Here is a 20,171-nt window from a genome sequence, read left to right on the forward strand (position 1 = left end):
ACAACAGGGCAACACCCCAACTTCTGTGGAATGCAGTGAAGACAGTTCTAAGAGGAAAGTATACAGCAGTCCAGGCCTATTTAAGAAGGAAGAAATACCCCAAATGAATAGTCTAAATTCACAATTACTGAAACTGGAAAAAGAAGAACAAATGAGGCCCAAGGTCAGTAGAAGGAGAGACATAATAAAGATCAGAGAATAAATAAACTTGAGAAGAATAAAACAAAAAAAAATTAATGAAACCAAGAGCTGGTTCTTTGACAAAATAAACAAAATAGATAAGCACCTAGCCAGACTTATCAAGAGAAAAAGAGAATCTACACACATAAACAGAATCAGAAATTGGAAAGTAAAAATCACTATGGACACCTCAGAAAAACAAAGAATTATTAGAGAATACTATGAAAAATTATATGCTAACAAACTAGATAACCCAGAAGAAATGGACTTTAGAAAAATACAACCTTCCATGACTGACCCAGGGAGAAACAGAAAATCTGAACAGACCAATTACCTGCAATAAAATTGAATCAGTAATCAAAAACTACCTAAGAACAAAACCTCCGGTCCAGAAGGCTTAACCGCTGAATTTTATCAAACATTTAGAGAAGACATAATATCCATTCTCCTTAAAGTTTTCCAAAAAATAGAAGAGGAGGGAATACTTCCAAACTCATTCTATGAAGCCAGCATCACTCTAATACCAAAAACAGGTAGACACCACAAAAAAGAAAACTACAGACCAATATCCCTGATGAACATAGATGCAAAAATACTCAACAAAATATTAGCAAACCGAATTCAAAAATACATCAAGAGGATCATACATCATGATCAAGTGGGATTCATCCCAGGGATGCAAGGATGGTACATTTTTTGAAAATCTGTCAACGTCATCCACTGTATCAATAAAAAGAAAGACCAAAATCACATGATCATCTCCATAGATGCTGAAAAAGCATTTGACAAAATTCAACACCCATTCATGATAGAAACTCTCTACAAAATGGGTACAGAAGGCAAGTACCTCAACATAATAAAGGCCATATATGACAAACCCACAGCCAACATCATATTTTAACAGTGAGAAGTTGAAAGCTTTTCCTCTGAGATCGAGAACAAGAGAAGGATGCCCACTCTCCTCGCTTTTATTCAACATAGTTCTGGAGGTCCTAGCCACAGCAAGCAGACAACATGAAGAAATAAAAGGCATCCAGATTGTTAAGGAGGAAGTCAAACTGTCACTGATATTGTACATAAAAAACCCTAAAGAATCCATTCCAAATGATATTGTACATGACATGATATTGTACATCCCTAAAGAATCCACTCCAAGACTACTAGAACTAGTATCTGAATTCAGCAAAGTAGCAGGATACAAAATTAAAACACAGAAATCTGTTGCATTCCTATACACTAATGATGAACTAGCAGAAAGAGAAATCAGGAAAACAATTCCACTCACAATTGCATAAAAAAGAATAAAATACCTAGGAATAAACCTAACCAAGAAAGTGAAAGACCCATACCCTGAAAACAACAAGACACTCTTGAGAGAAATTAAAGAGGACACTAATAAATGGAAATTCATCCCATGCTCTTGGGTAGGAAGAATTAATATTGTCAAAATGGCCATCCTGCCTAAAGCAATCTACAGATTCAATGCAATCCCTATCAAAATACTGACAGCATTCTTCAACAAATTGGAGCAAATTATTCTAAAATTCATATGGAACCACAAAAGACCCCAAATAGCCAAAACAATCCTGAGAAGGAAGAATAAAACAGTGGGGATTACGCTCCCCAACTTCAAGCTCTACTACAAAGCCACAGTAATCAAGACAATTTGGCACTGGCACAAGAACAGACCCAAAGACCAGTGGAACAGAATAGAGAGTCCAGATATTAACCCAAGCATTTATGGTCAATTAGTATATGATAAAGGAGCCATGGATATACAATGGGGAAATGACAGCCTCTTCAACAGCTGGTGTTGGCAAAACTGGACAGCTATATGTAAGAGAATGAAACTGAATTACTGTTGAACTCCATACACAAAAGGAAACTCAAAATGGATAAAAAACCTCAAGTAATGAAACCATAAAACTCTTAGAAGAAAACAGGAAAACTCTTGAAGCAACTTTTTCATGAACATATCTCCCTGGTCAAGGGAAAGAAGGGCAAAAATGAACAAGTGGGACTATATCAAACTAAATAGCTTCTGTACAGCAAAGGACACCAGCAGTGGCACAAAAAGGCATCCTCCAGCATGGTAGAATATATTCATGGGTGACATATCTGATAAGGGGCTGACGTCCAAAATATATATAAGGAGCTCACATGCCTCAAAAAGCAAATAATCCAATTAAAAAATGGGCATAGGATCTGGACACTTCTGTGAAGAAGAAATTCAGATGGCCAACAGGCACATGCAAAGATTCTTCACATTGCTAATCATCGGAGAAATGCAAATTAAAACCACAATGAGATATCACTTCACACCAGTAAGGATGGCCAGCATCAAAAAGACTAAGAACAACAAATAATAGCGAGGATGCAGAGAAAGGGAAACCCTCCTACACTGCTGGTGGGAATGTAAGGTAGTTCAACCACTGTGGAAAGCAATATGGAGGTTCCTCAATAAACTAAAAATACAAATGCCATTTGACATGGAATTCTACTCCTAGGAATTTACCATAAGAGTGCAAGATCCGAGATTCAAAAAGACATATGCACCCCTGTTTGTTTCACCACTATTTACTATAGCAATGGAAGCAATCTAAGTGTCCATCAGTAGATGAATGGATAAAGAAGATATGGTACATATACACAATGGAATATTATTCAGCCATAAGAAGAAAACAAATCCTACCATTTGCAACAACAGGATGGAGCTAGAGGGTATTATGCTCAGTGAAATAAGCCAGGCAGAGAAAGACAAGTACCAAATGATTTCACTCATCTGTGGGGTATAACAACAAAGCAAAAGCTGAGGGAACAGCAGTAGACTCACAGAACCCAAGAATGGACTAACAGTTACCAAAGGGAAAGGGCCTGGGGAGTGTTGGTGGGAATGGAGGGATAAGGGGATCAAGGGGTATTATGATTAGCACACATAATGTGGGGGGTGGTATGGGGATGGCAGTATAGCACAGAGAAGACAAGTAGTGACTCTACATCATCGTACTATGCTGATGGACAGGGACTGTAGTGGGGTCTGTGGTGGGGACTTGATAATGGGAGGAATCTAGTAACCATAGTGTTGCTCATGTGATTGTATATTAATGATACATAAATAAAAAAGTGAGAGGGAAAAAAAAAGCAAGCAGAATGTCAGTAAATATAGTATAATCCTACGTATACTGTGATTCTATTTATGCAAAAAATTATATATCTCTATAGATGGATTTAAAAAAAATCATGCTTCAAAATAACCAAGCTATGTGAAACCTTCATAAGAATGTATATCAATGATATCTTAATAAAAAAAAATACAGAAGCTAGACTGCTAAAAGAGATTTTACCTCTGGTGAGGTAAATATGATTGGGGATTGAAGATAAAGGAATATTCCTAAGATTTTTTTAAATTCTTTTTTTAAAATTTCAAGCTTACAGAAAAGTTGAAAGTTATAATCTATATTGATAAACTGCTAATTCTTTGGCCACATGTGCTTTATCTGTGTTGTATTTGTATATACACACACTTTTTCTGAACCCATTTGACAGTAAATTGAAGATATTATTGTCTTTTTAAGTAAATTAGTATTTTTAAAAAATTTATATGTATTGCTTTTAGAATTAAAAAAAAAAAAAGTAAAAGATAACCTCAAGCAGTCCCTAACTTCTGAAGGAAATCCTATTTCCATTCTATCCTCTTGCAGGCAAAGGGAGATACAGAAATCTACTTTTCTGAAGATGTAGTTTAACAAGTGACCAACACCCAGGGGCTTAAGAGGAATTCTCTTTGAAGTTGCCCCAAACTCTCCCTTCAGTGTGCTGTGCAGAGTCTACACAGTCTACACCAAACTCTTAAATAATACTCAGTTGAATCAAAAGTAATTTAAACAATAAGGTCAATTAAGCTAAGCATCAAAAGTAAAGGTAGGCTTAAGAGGGTGCCTCACTGTCCAACTACAGGGGTATCCCACAATACTGCAGCTTACATGAAGGACTCTCCATGCAGCTGTGCTGTAGTCTACACAGCAGTACAAGGCAGCCCTAAGTATATATAAACAATCATTGACAAAAATCAAAATAAATCCCCAGAGATTAAGAAACATTTAGAAAGATTATCATCCAGTAGGGATGCTATTAAACAGAGGAAGTTCAAGCCCCAAATCTAAATTAAATTTAGGGATCAAAGATGGTATCTGTCACACATACCACGTGTGACAGATGTATCAAATGCCTCCCCAAAGATAATGTTATTAATTCATGCAAATTTCAAATACTTCTCTTATGTCAACCAATATTCATGTGGCTGAATCTATTTTGATCCCAACCAGTCGTAATAATTTACCTACTCACATGATTACAAAAGACTGCAAGGAAAAGACAGTAGCAGATTTCAAAAATGTAAAAGCTGAATAAAGATGTTCTAATCACAAGGAATAAAAAGGCCATTTTTCTAAAAGTTAAATGAACCATGTAAGAAGTGGCAATATACATGTCCTTCAAGAATAGTAAAAATTACCACCCCTTTTCATAACTCACAAGCCAAACTGGTGTTCTCTAGTCAGATTCCATTTACTTGTCCTTGGAAACAAAAGATTGAGAAAATGACAAAGAAAAACTACAAAAACACAATAACATAGTATCCTGCTGTGAACTTTGAGAACTTGAAAAGTATCCTTTGTTCACTTTTATCAATGCAACATCCATTCCACATTTAGAGAAGCATACAAATAATAGAAGCCACAATGCCCCAAACCACACATATTAAACACATCCAAGGTCCCCACAGATACTGACACAAGGGTCTTACTGAGAGGACAGTGCTTCCTGGAAATTCTGAGCCAGCTGCTCTGCCTCTCCCTCCCTTTCCAGGCACCTCAGGGATTTTTCTCCCTTCAATCAGAATCATGGGGTATTTGTTTTCATATTCAGTCAAAAACTTTAGCTTCCAAAGTTAAGGCTCTGTCATGATATTTTTCTCTTTAAAGAAAACAGTGGTTGTATGTTTTCTCTCCCAAATCTCTTGAAGAATCAATACTACAAAAGAACTGGCACTTTTCCTCTACTCTCTTAAAAAGTTGGCAACAAATGCCAATACTTGTCAGCTGTTTATTTCTGAAACAGCTTGTGTTTAACATTACTCTACCTTAGCATGACAAACTGTTTCATAGTTTTATGAGTGCACTATATGCCCAGAAAAATAAAGTGCACACTGTAAAACTGCAGTGGTACTACAGAGACTTACCACTGAAGTCCACATTTTATTTTTAGAATTAAGTGGACTTACAAATAATGAAAAAGAAAAAGAGAAACTTAAAAAAAAATCCCATTCATGACTGCATCAAAAAGAATACCTAAGAATAAATCTACAATACTTAAGAATAAATTTAACCAAGGAGGTGAAAGACCTAGTCTCTGAAAACTGTAAAATACTGATGAAAGAAATTAAGAAGACAAAAATGGAAAGCTATTCCATGCTCAAGGATAGGAAGAATTAATATTGTTAAAATGGTCATACTGCCCAAAGCAATCTATAGATTCAATGCAATCCCTGTCAAAATACCAATGGCATTTTTTTCACAGAACTAGAGCAAATAATCCTAAAACATGTAGGGAACCACAATAAACCCACAAAAAGCCAAAGCAATCTTGAAAAAGAACAAAGCTGGAGGTATCATGTGCCCTGATTTCACACTATACTACAAAGCTACAGTAATCAAAACAGTATGGTCCTACAGAAGAACACATAAACCAATTTAACAGAATAGAGAGCCCCAAAATAAACCCATGCATAAATGGTCAATTAATATATGACAAAGGAGGCAAGAATATACAATTGGAAAAGGACAATCTCTTCAATTAACTGTAGTAGAAAACCAGTCAGCTACATGCAAAAGAATGAAACTGGATCACTGTCTTATACCATACACAAAAATAAACTCAAAATAGATTAAAGACCTAAATATAAGACTCAAAATCATAAAACTCCTGGAAGAAAACATAGGGAGTAAACTCTTGAACACCAGCATTAGCAATTTTTTTTCTGGATATGTCTCCCCAAGGTAAACAAAAGCAAATATAAACAAGTGGACTACACCAAACTAAAAGCTTCCGCACAGTAAAGGAAACCACCAACAAAACAAAAAGGCAACCTATTGTATGGGAGAATACATTTGCAAATGATATATCCAATAAGAGTCTAATATCCAATATACATAAAGAACTCATACAACTCAACACTAAAAAAACCCAAATAATCTGACTTAAAAGTGGGCAGAGGACCTGAATAGACTTTTTTTCAAAGACAACATACAGATGGCCAACAGGCACATGAGAAGATACTCAACATCACTAATCATCAGGGAAATGTAAGTCAAAACCACAGTGAGGTATCACTTCACACCAGCCAGAATGGCTAGTATTAAAAAGAAAAGGAACAAGTGTTGGCAAGTATATGGAGAAAAGGGAACTCTGATACACTGCTGGTGAGACTGCAAAATGGTGCAGTCACTATGGAAGGCAGTATGGAAGTTTCTCAAAAAACTAAAGATAGAAATACTGTATGACCCAGCAATTCCATTTTTGGGATACCCAAAGAAAACAAAATCACCAATTCAAAAAGATAAAGACACCCCTATGTTTACCACAGCATTATTTACAATAGCTCAAATAAGGAAGCAACCTAAATGTCCATTGATAGATAAATGGATAAAAAGATGTGATACATATACACAATGGAGTATTACTCAGCCATGAAAAAGAACAAAATCTTGCTATTTGCAACAACATGGATGGACCTGAGGACCTATTATGCTAAGTAAAATAAGTCAGAGAAAGACAAATATCACATGATTTCACTTATATGTACAATCTAAAAAAACAAAACAGATGAACAAACAAGACAGAAATAAGACTCACACTCACAGAAAACAGATCGGTAGTTGCCACAGGAAAGGGGACTGGAGGTATGAATGAAATAGGTGAAGGGGGGAAAACTAGTGAGAATGTTTGATGTCTTGAGTGTCTAAAAAAATAATATGGAAACAAGTTTAAACCATATGCTTTCATATATTAAAGTGAATAAAGGCTTCCAGTTCTGTTTTCTTCTAGAATTAAGGAGCTATTTTACTATTCCTACTGACATAAACAACATGGATCAATCTCAGACATAACACCAAGTAAAACAAGTAAGATACAAAAGAGCAACACCAATGTATGGTGACATAGGTCAGAACAGTGGTTACCTTCAGGTGGGTAATGACTGAGGGGGCACATGCGGGGATCTTCTAAAGTACTGGAATTATTCTCTATCTTGATCTGGATAGTGGTTATAAGGAGATACATATATATATATATATCTAAACTAATCAAGCTATGCCATTAAGTTTTGTGTACTTAATTATTGATGTTATATCAATTTAAGAAAACACTTAAAATATGAAGACCAAGTGTTTAAATGCATGGACCTTTGAAACTGGATAAACACTGAGTTTCAGTCCCAGACTGCTACTTGATTAGCCATGTGACCTTATCTCTAAAGTCAGTGATCTCTAAATCTCAATTTCCTATCTATAAAAGAGGGCTAATAAAACCTTGGTATATTGTGAGGAATAAGTGAGAATAAATACACATTTAACACAGTGCTTAGTATACAGTAAACATTCAATAAATGGCAGCTATTAGTATTGTTAATAATAGTATCTTCATAGAACAGCAATGGTGAATTGCATGGTGACTAACCCTTACATTAGTAGTTTTTAAATAGTTCATGACAGGTAGTAAGTGTATTTAGGGCACACTTTATGGAATTTAGTATCCTTACTATTACTTGGTTACAAAGAGTGACGAAAATCATTGTACTAAACAGAAATTTATGCTTTCAGTACATAAATTACATTAGCATTAAGAGAAGTCTGTGTTTCTACATTGAACTGTGGCTTTTATGTCTCTGAAGACACCATGCTTATTTAGTACAACAAGTGAGGATAGGACATAAGGAATGATTGCGCAGTTATTCATTTTCTTTTTCCTAAATTATATATTTTTAAGTCTCAAAATTTAAATACAAATGGAGAATTGTTGCTAATTCCTAGCTCTGTACAGGTAGGAGTTTAAAGAAAGAATATTATAGAATAGACAGTTTTTGGACAAACTCTCCTCAAAAGGATTGAAGGATATAGTTTGTGATCTGTTAACAAAGAGAAAGATTTTTAAAAAGTTATTTAGATTTGAGGTGTAACTAAAAAGTACAAAACGCAAAGATCTTAAGTGTACAGAGTCTATAGGTGATAATGATTTATATAGATATGGGCAACCACCCCATCAAGACACAGGAACTGTCATCATCCCAGAAGGTTTCTCTGTTCAGACCGCTATCACTGAACATTAGTTTTGCCTGTTGAACTGAAGGGTGTTTCCAAATATAGCCTATAATGGCTATTGAGTAAATGTTTGCTGATTTCATTAGAATCAAGGAAGTGGAGGGGATGTTAGTAATCACCCATTTAAAAAAACACCATTTTCTAAATGAAGAAACCAAGTCTACAAATAAACATTAGGCAACTTGCCCCAGGTTACACATTTAACAACCATTTAGGGCCAAATTGCAACTCAGGTCTCTTGATTACTACACACACTTTGCTGTTGATCAGAGAGTGGTAAAAGACAATCTATCAGAGCTGAAAGCAGAAAGGGATATTAGGAATACTGTATGCCAAGATTTTCTACTAGAGGAGAAACAGGACAAAGATTTGTACAAAATATATGGTAGAATGACAGACTCGTCTTCCAGATTAGATAGTAAGGAATATTATTTCTAGGTTATTGATAATAAATACAAAAATGATAACAATGTTACAAAAAATGTTTTTCTTTCAGGAAAAAATAATTAGAAACTTCTTAATGTACTATTTAAATCAATTTATTTTAATGAACTCTACCCTAGCAAGCTTTCATAAGTTAATTCATTTTTAACATTTCAATATTGAACTTTAACTTGGCAAAAAAAATTCCAAATTCTAGGAGCATACCATACCCATCCAACAGAGTCTAACAAATTACTAATATCACCAGTGAAGGCCGTGGGGGCAGGAATAGACTTCATTAACAACACTGAAGTCATTGCCTTATATTTGAATACACAGAATACCTTGTGACAATGATCATACTTGGATGAAAAAAATACAAGTGCAGAGGGCTATATTTCAAACCTAACTGGGCACCCAAACATAGTTTATTCAGAAGTCAGACTTCTGATAATTATTATGTAGATACTGCCAAAACCGAGAAATAAGTGAGAAAAGCATCTATATCTGTCTAACCAGCTATCATGAAGCCCCCAATAATATGCTAAAAAGGCATTAGGTCTTGTAAACCCCATGACTATGTCATTTTTTTTCATAAACAGCTCTAATTCATTTAGTAGATGCTGTCTCCCTGATCATGGAAGAAAAGAAGCAACAAACGAGAAAGCAGGGAGGGAAAGCTGAAAACTTTGTTTTGATCCAACTCTCTTTTGGGTCAACACTGAGACGTAACTATCTGCTCTGTGATCTCTCTCTGACTGGCTATCAAAAGCTTAGCTGAGTCAGAGGCATGTGTGAGGCACTATGTTAAAATAAACTGAGAATGTCACAGTACAATGAGTGACATCTGTTATGAAGGCAGAATCATCCAGACTAATTTAAATTGTGTTCAGTATATTCTGCGTCAAAATCCATTTTAACAAGATCAGCATGAAAAAAAAAATGGCTTAAAATGTCTCCATACTTAAGAAAAAAAAAGTCACAAAGATTTAGCCAAAAGGGTGTTGTTTGTAGCACTACTGAAAATAGCAAAAAACTGGAATGCCAACTAAATGTCTACAACAGGTACAGCAGTTAGCTTCCGATTAAGTCTTGTTTGTCAGGGGTACAGCTTCCAAAGGCCAGGCCCCCTGCAGCCTGCCCACCCTCCAGCCTCAGCAAAGCCTGTTGATGATGTGATGAAGGCTGTCAAAGCAAGGCTGAGCCCACAGGGATGGAAAAAGGGGTTGTGTCTTCCATGAACGGACAGCCATGCACAAAACCATGGCTGCACAGATAGGGCCATGGCAGGATGAGAGGGGCTTCCCCAGTTACCCCCATTGGCCTCTTCAACCCCCAGCCTGCATTGGGAACTAATGTACCGATAGAGAGTCTGCAGGGAGGGGCTCATGGGCTCCCTCAGAACAAGGCAGGGAGGGTAGGCCTAGGGTCTGTCTGCCAGGCCTGCCACCACCCCATGTTGGGCTCACTCTGCCCCAGCCCAGCCCCAGTGCCTGGGAAAGCTGCCAGTTTTGTTCCCGTATCCACCCCCATCCCCCACTTTTTTTTCTCCATTCATTGCAGTTCAGTCTCTTTCAGGGCCGCAGGCGGCAGGGCTGAGGCAACAGAATGGTAGGTACCAGCCCTGATGGGTAGGGCCAGCCCCCGCTTTGGGCAGCCCCTTCCACTGCTGTCCCTGGGACCCCTCTCCCTACCCATCAGCTGTGCCAGACTCATAACTATTTTAAATGTTGTTTGCTTCAAATGTTCTAAATACTATGTTGATAAACTAGAATAATCACCATTAGAATTCATTCTCACAAATTACTCCAATAAAAGTGAAGAGATGATCATGATAAAGTTAGTAGATGTTCATTTAAACCCTTTTTTTCCTTTAGTTTTTAAAAGGAAGATTTATTTGATAAATTTCACTTAACACAATTGTGGGGTAAATGGCAGAATTTCTAGAATCTCCTGCTGAGCCTTAGTTCATTGACATATCAATAGGTATTTTCTACTGCAGAGCCTCCTGCTGATCTGGGGCAAAGGGTGGAGAGAAAATGGCCATTCTCTCCTCTTTTCTGTTCCTAGTATGTAATTGGTCTAGCATCTGCCAGTCACCAAGAACCTGCCTACGGAGTTCCTGCCAGAAGGGGCAGGCGGAGGAAGGGGAGCACAACCGGCAGCCAGAGATGGACAGAGCTGAGCCTGGCTAGCAACTGTAAGAAATAAGAGCCTTTTTTCCAAACTACCCTTTCCCTTGACTTATTTTGGTTTCATCGGATACAAAAAGGACTGGCCCCAGGCAGAGAACATCCTTCCTCCTGGAGCTACATCTGGCATAGTAGGCAGGATCTGGTGAACCTGAAATCTATCTTCATGAAATCTATCAATGTTTGGGTGGGCTGCTCCTATAGATGGTGGGGAAATACCCTTGGACCCCTCTAGGGGTGGGGGGGATTCACCTGGGGACTTCCCTGTGGATGGTGGGTATTCATCTGGAGATTCCCCAGTGGGGATGTGGTTAGGGTAAAGAGCCTCCTAGAGGAGTGGGGCCCCTCCCCAGAACTGAGGAAGGATGGGGACCCTGGAGGCAATGGAGTTGGCCCTCTGCAAAATCAGAGACTCCTTGGAACTGAGTAGCCATGAGGTTACAGGAAAAGAGGGGTGGTTGTTTCCTGTGGCATTAGAAAGGGTTACTAATGGGAGAGATGCCCTTTGGTGGTAACTGTCAGAACAGGAAGACAAGTTGTGGGGTGCTCTGAAAAGGGAACAAAGCTATTGAAAACCAAGGTCATGCTCCTGAGAGACATGCTAGTGGTGTGGGAGGGGGAAGCAGAAAAATGTGAGCTGTTAGAGGCTGTTGGGGAGGTGCATGTCCTGGCACTGGTGGACACAGGAGCTGGATGTTCCCTGATTTATTGTGACCCTGAGCAGTATCCTAGGGCCCCAATATTATACAGGGGTGGGGCTGTCAGAGTAGAACAAGCCTGAATCCCCTTGAGAATAGGGGAATCTAATGTGTATGATGTTATGCTCACTTCTGATTCTCTTACAGTTAACTATGGCATTATTGCAAGAGGTTTTGGGTCTTGTAGGCTACTGGAAAGTGTTGACCCTGCACTAGTCACAAATTCTGAGGCCCTTATTCCCCTTGGCATGCATGGGCATCAGGTGGGGCTGGGAAGAAGAGAGTTCAGTTAATGTGTGCAGTTATCTCCATCATTGTAAAATGGACAAGCTAGATGTCCATGTGACTGGGGCCTCTGGCAGCAACTTGCATGCCATGTATCTTGGCATCCCTAGAGAATGATGAAGCAGACAACCTGGTCCAGGACAGAAGACCTGTGGGTTGTAGTCCTGCCTCTGACATTTGAAGAGGTCAGTAGAGCCTGGCAGGAACACATTATGTGATTGAGTCCCACAGCAACCTGCAGACTACATGGCCTTGGACATCTGGACACATGGACCAGTGATGGTTGGCCCTTCTGGCACCTTGGGTACAAGGCCTGGAAGCTGGCCTCCTGTGTTCCTGGAGTAACTGCAGACTGGCCCCCAAAGGTCACAGTAGTATTAGTATACCCAAATAGCTGGAAGGTAAAAGCACTTTGAAGGGGAGTTTTGTCTCATTATTGTGGCCAGTGCATGTGCTTCCAGTAGCCTTCTTAATGGACAAGGTTTGCCTTCACTGATATCATTAAACATGTATTTTATCACCCTTAAGCTTATTTTCTTCTACAGTCTTTGCAGATTGGGCCTACCTCCTAGCTACAGATGCTGCTTGCTTAGTGTGCACAGAGCTCCATACCAGTTCAGCTGCTTGCCTCCTGTGGAATGGGCGAGCTATGGACTTAATCTGGGTAGGACTCTGAACCCAGCTGGACACGCAAGTTTAAGGACTGTCATGACTTTATTGATCTCTGTGTCATAACTACTATTGTTTTTTTGTATAGTGTTAGTCTGATTACAGTGCTCTAGCTTTCTCACACAGGGGCCACTGCAGAAGATTGGGGACACGTAGACTGTGAGGCAAGAATTCTGGAGGGGTGGATTGTGGGGTAAACGGGCAAAATTTCCAGGATCTCCTGCCTAGCCTTAGTTCATTTACATGTCAATAGGTGTTAACCACTGCAGAGCACTCCTGTAGAACTGGGGCAATGGGTGGAGAGAAAATGGCTATTCTCTCCTCCCCTCTGTTACTGGTATGGAATTGGTCTGGCTTTTGCCAGACACCAAGGACCCACCCATGGAGTTCCTGCCGGATGGGACAGGTAGGGGAAGGGGAGCGTGAGAGGGTCAGAGAAGATGGACGGAGCTGAGCCTGGCTAGTGACTGTAAGAAATAAGAGCCTTTCTCCCAACCTATCCTTTTCCCTTACTTATTTTGGTTTCACCAGGACTTGTCCTGGAGCTACAGCAATACACCCAAAAGGAAATAACAATACAAGAGAAGATTTAAATCAAGGCCTCAGAATTTCATACAAAGACCAAGACCAAAATTCTAAAGTACTGGTATTGTGTCTCAAAATTCTCCCCATTAACTGCTTAAACTTACATGCCTTAGGTTATTAAATGAAACTAGAATTAGCAAGCATGCCAAATGTTTCACTTTTAATTACAGACACAGCTCCTGTATTGAGTTTTACAAAAAAGCATCTTTCAACATGCATCCAGTGTTCAATGTAATGTGGTGTAAGAGCAATATTCAAAATAATTCACCATAATACACTTACTGCTTAAGTATGTCCTATAATACAACTAACTTGAGAAAAGCTGAAAATTGTTTAACAGTTATACTTGGTTGTTATATCTTACATGAATATATATGTTCAAAAATACTGAACCTTAAGTCTTTAATAAAACAATCCTGATTTTCCACTTAGAGTAAGCCTAAATCACAAGCTTATATTGCAAAACTATTAACCGTAAGTTTTGTTGACCACACAAATGTTGACCAAGAGTCACTGATCAGGATCAATTATAATCCTCCATCTACCACTCATACTGGACATGCTAGCCATCCCTCTCATTCTGTTCCCTCCCACAGATGCATGGCTTCCACTATTGTAGAAGCTTCTGTTCATTGCTCCTTGGCTGCCTATGCAATGTTGATTGAAAAGCACTGGCCTTTTCCTGTAATATTTGGTCATATCCACTCATGCTGTTCTGGCCACCATAGCTGCCTCCATAAACATGACTCAGAAGCTGGCTGGCTGGCTGGGCTGCCATAACTCAATGGTTTGACAAGCCCATGCCTCTCATCTTTTGGTTACCATAAGCACCACTGTTTGTTCCTGCTGTGGGATTCAAGAAGAATTTCACATATCTGTGTTCACAAGTACCACTGCTTGCTCCTGCCAAGGGATTCAAGAAGAGTCACACATATCTGTGCTGCAGATTTGCTTTGTCTTTTGACATAGCTGCTGCAGCATCTCACTAAGTTACAAACTTGACATCTGCTTCATCAGTTACTCCGCCATCAGATGTCCGTTTTAATTTAAATGAAGGCATTTTTCATTTAAAATACATCTGAAGGCGTCAAAAGTAGAAAAAATGTAGGAAACAAGATGAACATCTACATGCCTAGTTTGGGGACCTTCAACACAGCGGTGCTGCATTAGAAGATGGCTTTGTCCGCCTGACTCCTTTACCATAGCACCATAGAGCACCTTTATAACAGAAGAGTCCACAAAGATTTAGTACATTCCTCTACATAATGTTATGCTTAGCCCAGCAGACTGCTGAAAGGCATTACTTTTAAACAAAGGTTTTACTTCTGTTCACTTGAGTCTAAAAATTACAAATTACAATGAAGTATGGGAATCTACACTATGAATAATCTCAGTGCACGTAAAGAACTTATGATCAACGTGACATGCAGCATTGTGAACATTTGGAAGAGCAGTTTGACAAAGCACCCTCACACAACACAAACTAAAACAATCTGATGTCAGAGTAAAAATTCAATAAGCCATCCACTTTTAATCCTTTACACCTGGAACTAAAATGGAAAAGACTATGGTAGCTGGTTAATTCATCCCGAGGGAAGTCTTACATAATTAGAGCCTTTGAATCACCTGATACACTGATTGAAAAGGAACAGCAGTCTCTAGAACATTCTAAGACTTAACACCTGTAACACATGCACTTTCCAAAACATGAAATATTCTTGATTTTGAAGGCTTGAGAACATTCTAAGACTTAACACCTGTAACACACGCACTTTTCAAAACATGAAATGTACTTGATTTTGAAGGCTTTAAGAAAGCTTACATTTAAATGCATTGATTTGTAGAGGTGAAGAACATACTTTAGGAATATGACATACACTGGAAATTTTAAAACACTTTTACATTACTCCTTTTTACCTGGCAAAATCAACATCATTCTCAGTATTTTAGAAAAACTAAGACAAAAAAAAGGGGAACTGTAGGGCAATCAAAACTGAAAAAAATGTAGGTGAACAAACTATTTTCCCATTGTTTCCAATACTATTATATATATCCACTGAATCTCCTGTTCCACTTGGATGAACTACTATGACTACACAAATTATGGCTCTAGCAAAAGTTTCATTGTTTTTTACTGACTTGACCTGTCAATTTCATCAACCAACTTAGTATAAGATATTTTTTCATTCATTCGCTCTGTTGTCTGAGCAGACTTCCTGTGGCCCTACACACAACATGGCTAATACCACAGAGTGTTTCCGAATGAAGGTTTTTCAGATTATCCACTCCCCGAACCCTCTCTTTAGAGTTGAAAAATCATAGTGCCATCTATCCAACCAACCTCCACAAAAGGAAAATTAACAGAGGATTACTAGTAAGCCAAAATTTTTCTGAGTAATAGGTCTACTAAAATAAATGTTTGACTCTTGCAAAAGCTATAGACTATGCAATATATCAATCTAAAAATCACCTTTTTATTCACTGTGCATTATTTAGACTATGACTACCTGTAACAAATCCTAGTTTGATTTGCAAAACTAAGCTCTTAACTCTTCATTTTCTGCTTTGAGAGGTGAGACATTTTAAAAAGCTGTCTTCTTTTGTTGGTCAGCAGTAAGAAAATAATCCATACTAGGTTTCTCACCTTTCATTGCACTGTGGCAGAACCCACTGCATTCTCCTCCATTCTATCAGCAACCCAGATGAGCAGACACTCAACAAGCATTAAAAAATAATTGCCCTTGTCTCTGAAGCACCATATGGGTCTCAATAAATAGATAAACAGATAAATAAAAATGAATCAATTACTCAAGGCATATATTTCCTTTCTACTAGGAGCTTACAACCTAAAAGTGCTATTAAGAGATGTAGTTATAAATACTAGGGAAATCTGGGTTTCAGCTTTAGCTGACAAATAATTTCTCCTTAACCAAACTTTAAGTTAGGTTTCTCTGAACTCTCTTCTCAACTAGGGCTTTCCTGTTAGTCTCTGCATTGCCTAATTTTAGCAAGAATCCTGTTAGGTGGGCTTAGCCAGAACCTCACCAGCACTCCTGAGATAGTAATTTTCCCCTCACTGATCCCCATTCCACTCCTTAGCTACAAATTCCTGCTTTTCTTCATTGTATTTGGAATTGAGCCCAGTTCTGTACTGAGGTCTCTTTCCCCCTACTGCAACAGCTTGTCTGAAAACTTTTTACAACTTTAACTATTATCCAGCTCTGGTTTTTCTGGTAGCACCAAACGAGCTAAGTATGCTCAAGTCCTTTAACCTTTCTGGATTTCAGTTTACTCATCTGTAAATTTAAGGGAAATGGAGTAGATGATCTCTAAGAATTCTTGTTAGGTCTAAAATTCCTCTGAAGAAATCTGGTAGAAAATAATGAGGTACAGAAAAAGTCAGCAATTTGGACTTGCTTGGAGCTCACAAGAGCTGTGAAGCCAGGACATCATCTGGGTCTTCTGACTCCAAGCACACTGTTCTTTTTATAAAACCAGTCCCTGCTACCTCACTGCTAAAACCAAAAGCCAGACAAATATAGAGAAATGCCATGGCACCCAGGGTGCTACTTCAGCCCAAAGTGCCTCTTTCATTTTAGAACAGTATGTTGTTTAGTTTCTTTTACTCTGTCTTGCCAATGGGTTTCAGCCCCAGGCAAGCTCACTATGGAACTTTAATCCCACGGTGGCAGGTCAATCACTAGAATCCCATCCACTTAGAGCGTGTCTGCATGCAGAAAGCTGGTCTCTGCCTTTGGGCCTCTCTACCCCTGCAGCCATCTCAGTCTCTGTCCTCAGTCTATGTCACGTCCTGTGGCCATGGGCCCATGCCATCGTGTCATTCAGAGCACTGGGCGGAGGAGCTCTTTATAAAGAGTCAATAGTGAGCGAGCCGACCAGGCCAGGCAAGAATCCTGGCCACAGGAACCTTCACTTTATCCTAAGCAACATTACATTTTGTTTCCTAAAATAAATATTTTTTTATTTCTGGAAATACAAATTATATTACTTTTGCCAATAAAGCAGGTACAAAACTTATTAATCTTGACACTAGATGAAAGCAAAAACTAAAAGATTTTATTCTATCTCCTACCAATAGTTCCTTTTTTGTCTTTAAAAGTTCCACTCAGTTTGGTTTGGAAGTGGGCTTCCACTTCCTTCTTTACTCTAAGTGATTCCTAAATGCCACATGGATCAGCAGAATGAACACACATGGTGCCAGAAGCAATTCTGACTCCAGGATTTGTTTTGCTGTGTGACCTCAGTAAGATCATTTTACTTCCTCCAGGCTTCAGTTCTTTCAGCCATATCCAAAATAAGTTATAACATGACAACTAAGTAAAAAAATGTGGAGTTTTAAAGTATGAAAAATCCAATGATGATTAATACTGTGTCTGCATACCATGGTTCAATTTAAAATATCTATCCTATCTTGCCTCTAAATATAGGGCCACATTTTTAAAACTTGTATTCTACTACTGTTGTTTGAAATTTTAAAAAATGTTTTAATTTCACATTTAATGCCACTTCCCCCTTGGTATGTTTCTATAGGGCTTTTACCTGAGGGGCAATGAATATGATATATTTTAAAGTTGAGCAGTTTTTACAATATATACCCAGCTATCTTTCCACTCCACCACTTTTCTGTTATCATCCTCTAAGGAACTTAAATTTTGCTACCAGGTCTAAAATGTTACATTATCTGTACATTGCAAGAAATCAAGAGCTCTATTTCCTAGTGGTAGTAGTATTTTTAGCACTTTAAGCATTTCAATTTACTGTTCAATAGCACATTATGACATCACTGTCTTCCAATGCTGCTCATTTGTTTCTATTTTGTTTCCTTGCCTTCAATGCATAGACTGCAAATGCTCCATTGCTCTCGTTCACCATTTCAATGATGAAGCTTAAAAATGACTTGTATTTGTATATTTCTTTGCTCGGTAAATACACTTTCTCTTATTGCAATTGAGCTGGGGAGGTCAGTTACTCACCAAAAGGCAAAATCTGGACGATCAAATAGCAAAACCAAGGCCCAATGGGAAGGGGGCGGAGTCAATACACCACCCGAACACGGCGGACGGATTCTAGGGTTTCCACGAGTAAACAAAGGAAGTTGACTTTCCCACGGCTCCGTCTGTGCTTCAATCAACCCGAGCCATTTGTGTGAAAGCCCACTGAGCTCATTACCTTCAAAATGCAGTCCAAGGACTGAATTTCTCTAAGCGCTCCCCTTACAGGTGGATACCCAGAAGGCCAATGGAGACAAGAGATGGATGAGGAGAGTGGGACCCACTCCACCAAAAAACTTAAAAACACCTGCCAACCCAACGCGCCAACGCTTAGCTCCTCTGCTACTCAAAATACGACTTTCAGGGCAGGAGATAGAAGGGAGTCGGGGATATGGGCCTCGGGTGGGGCGAGTGCGAGGAGCCGGAGAGAGGCGTCTAGCTCAGAGGCGGGGGGACCGAGGGCGCTGGAGGGAGGACGGAGCCAAGCGGGGCGGGGGACCGCGGCGCGCGAATCCGCGAGCGGCCAGAGGCGGGTTCGGGCCCCTTCCTCACCTGGCAGCCCTTCTTGTGATGAAAGCCGACCACCACGATGTGCAGTACGGGCCCCCGCGAGGAGCCAGCACCGCCCCGCCCGGCCTTCTCCATGGGCGGCGGCCGCGGTTCCGCACCACGATTTCAACCGCCAAGGGCGGCAGGCGGGGCGACCCAGCGGTCTCCAGGAGGACCGCGAGCGGCGGATTTCAGATGTCAGCGAGGGAGCCGCATGAGGGCCCCGCAGGGCGTCCGGAGCGGACGCAGGCTCCTGGACCACCGCGCCGCCCTCCGGGGCCGATGGCCGCGTTTCCCTCAGCCGCTTCCGCTGCTTCCGGGCTGTCACCTGGTGCGCTGCCGTCGCCGGCGGGCGGGGCAGGACAGGACGGGGAGGGACCTGGGGCGTGGTCTGAGGGGAGGGGGCGGAGCTCTGATGGTGGGGGACGTGGGCGCCGAGGGCACTGGTGTCGGGATGGGGCGGGGCCTGGGTGGGCCTGGGTGGGCCTCCCCCCCCCGGTGGGCCTCCCCCCCCGGTGGGCCTCCCCGCCCTGCGCACCGTACACCTGTTGCCTGGGTGCGCCGCCCTGCACACCGCACGCCTGTTCCCTGTACCCTGCTCTCCCCGTGCGGTCTCAACCCGCTTTCGCCTGCTTTGCCCTCACTTCTTCCCTTAAAACCCCGCCGCTTCCCTCCTTTTTCCTCAGCTTTTCTTCTTTCTTTTAAACATCTTTTTTGTTCACCTCCGAGTATCCAATTCCTTCATGTCCCTTCCTTCGCTTTTACCCTTAAATATTTGATAACATGGAGGCATATTGGTGCGGCTTTAGATCTGTGTATTCTATGGTTTATAATGGCTTATAGAAATTAGATACAAATATGAACATAAGCAATGCTAGCTTTTGTAACACCCACTCTTAAGTCACTCATCATGTTAAGCATTAGGACACAAAGATAAATAAGCAATAACTGCACACATTTAATGAAAAAGCTCTATGTGCCAGTGCTCTGCTAACCACTTTTCATGGATAATCTCAGTCTTCATAAGAATCCTACAAATAGATACGATTATCCTCATTTTTTCCAATGGTAAATTGAGACTTAGGTTACTTAACTAGTCTAAGGTCAGGTAAAGAGAAAGAATTGTGGTGATGGGATTTGAACCAAACTAATTTCATTTCAAAACCAGTGGGGTTAATCACTATACTGCTTCCCAAAATTCTT

At 39.9% G+C, this 20,171-nt stretch overlaps 1 protein-coding gene across 4 annotated transcripts in view; it reads right to left on the reverse strand.

Moving 5' to 3' along the window:
* AVL9 (AVL9 cell migration associated) overlaps window positions 1-19,310 on the reverse strand; it is a 73,795-nt gene extending 54,485 nt beyond the window's left edge. For 2 of the 4 annotated variants that reach the window (XM_073238631.1, XM_073238630.1), the window contains exon 1: window positions 18,972-19,309. In XM_073238631.1, the coding sequence (XP_073094732.1) occupies window positions 18,972-19,064 (93 nt within the window). In that variant the 5' untranslated portion in view covers window positions 19,065-19,309. Of the gene's footprint in view, window positions 1-18,971 lie in introns of all 4 variants that reach the window. The other 2 variants (XR_012132211.1, XM_073238632.1) reach the window with 2 other exon arrangements.
* Between the last annotated feature and the right edge of the window lie 861 nt (window positions 19,311-20,171).

The sequence above is a fragment of the Manis javanica genome, chromosome 6 (assembly GCF_040802235.1).
Source record: "Manis javanica isolate MJ-LG chromosome 6, MJ_LKY, whole genome shotgun sequence".
NCBI lineage: Eukaryota > Metazoa > Chordata > Mammalia > Pholidota > Manidae > Manis > Manis javanica.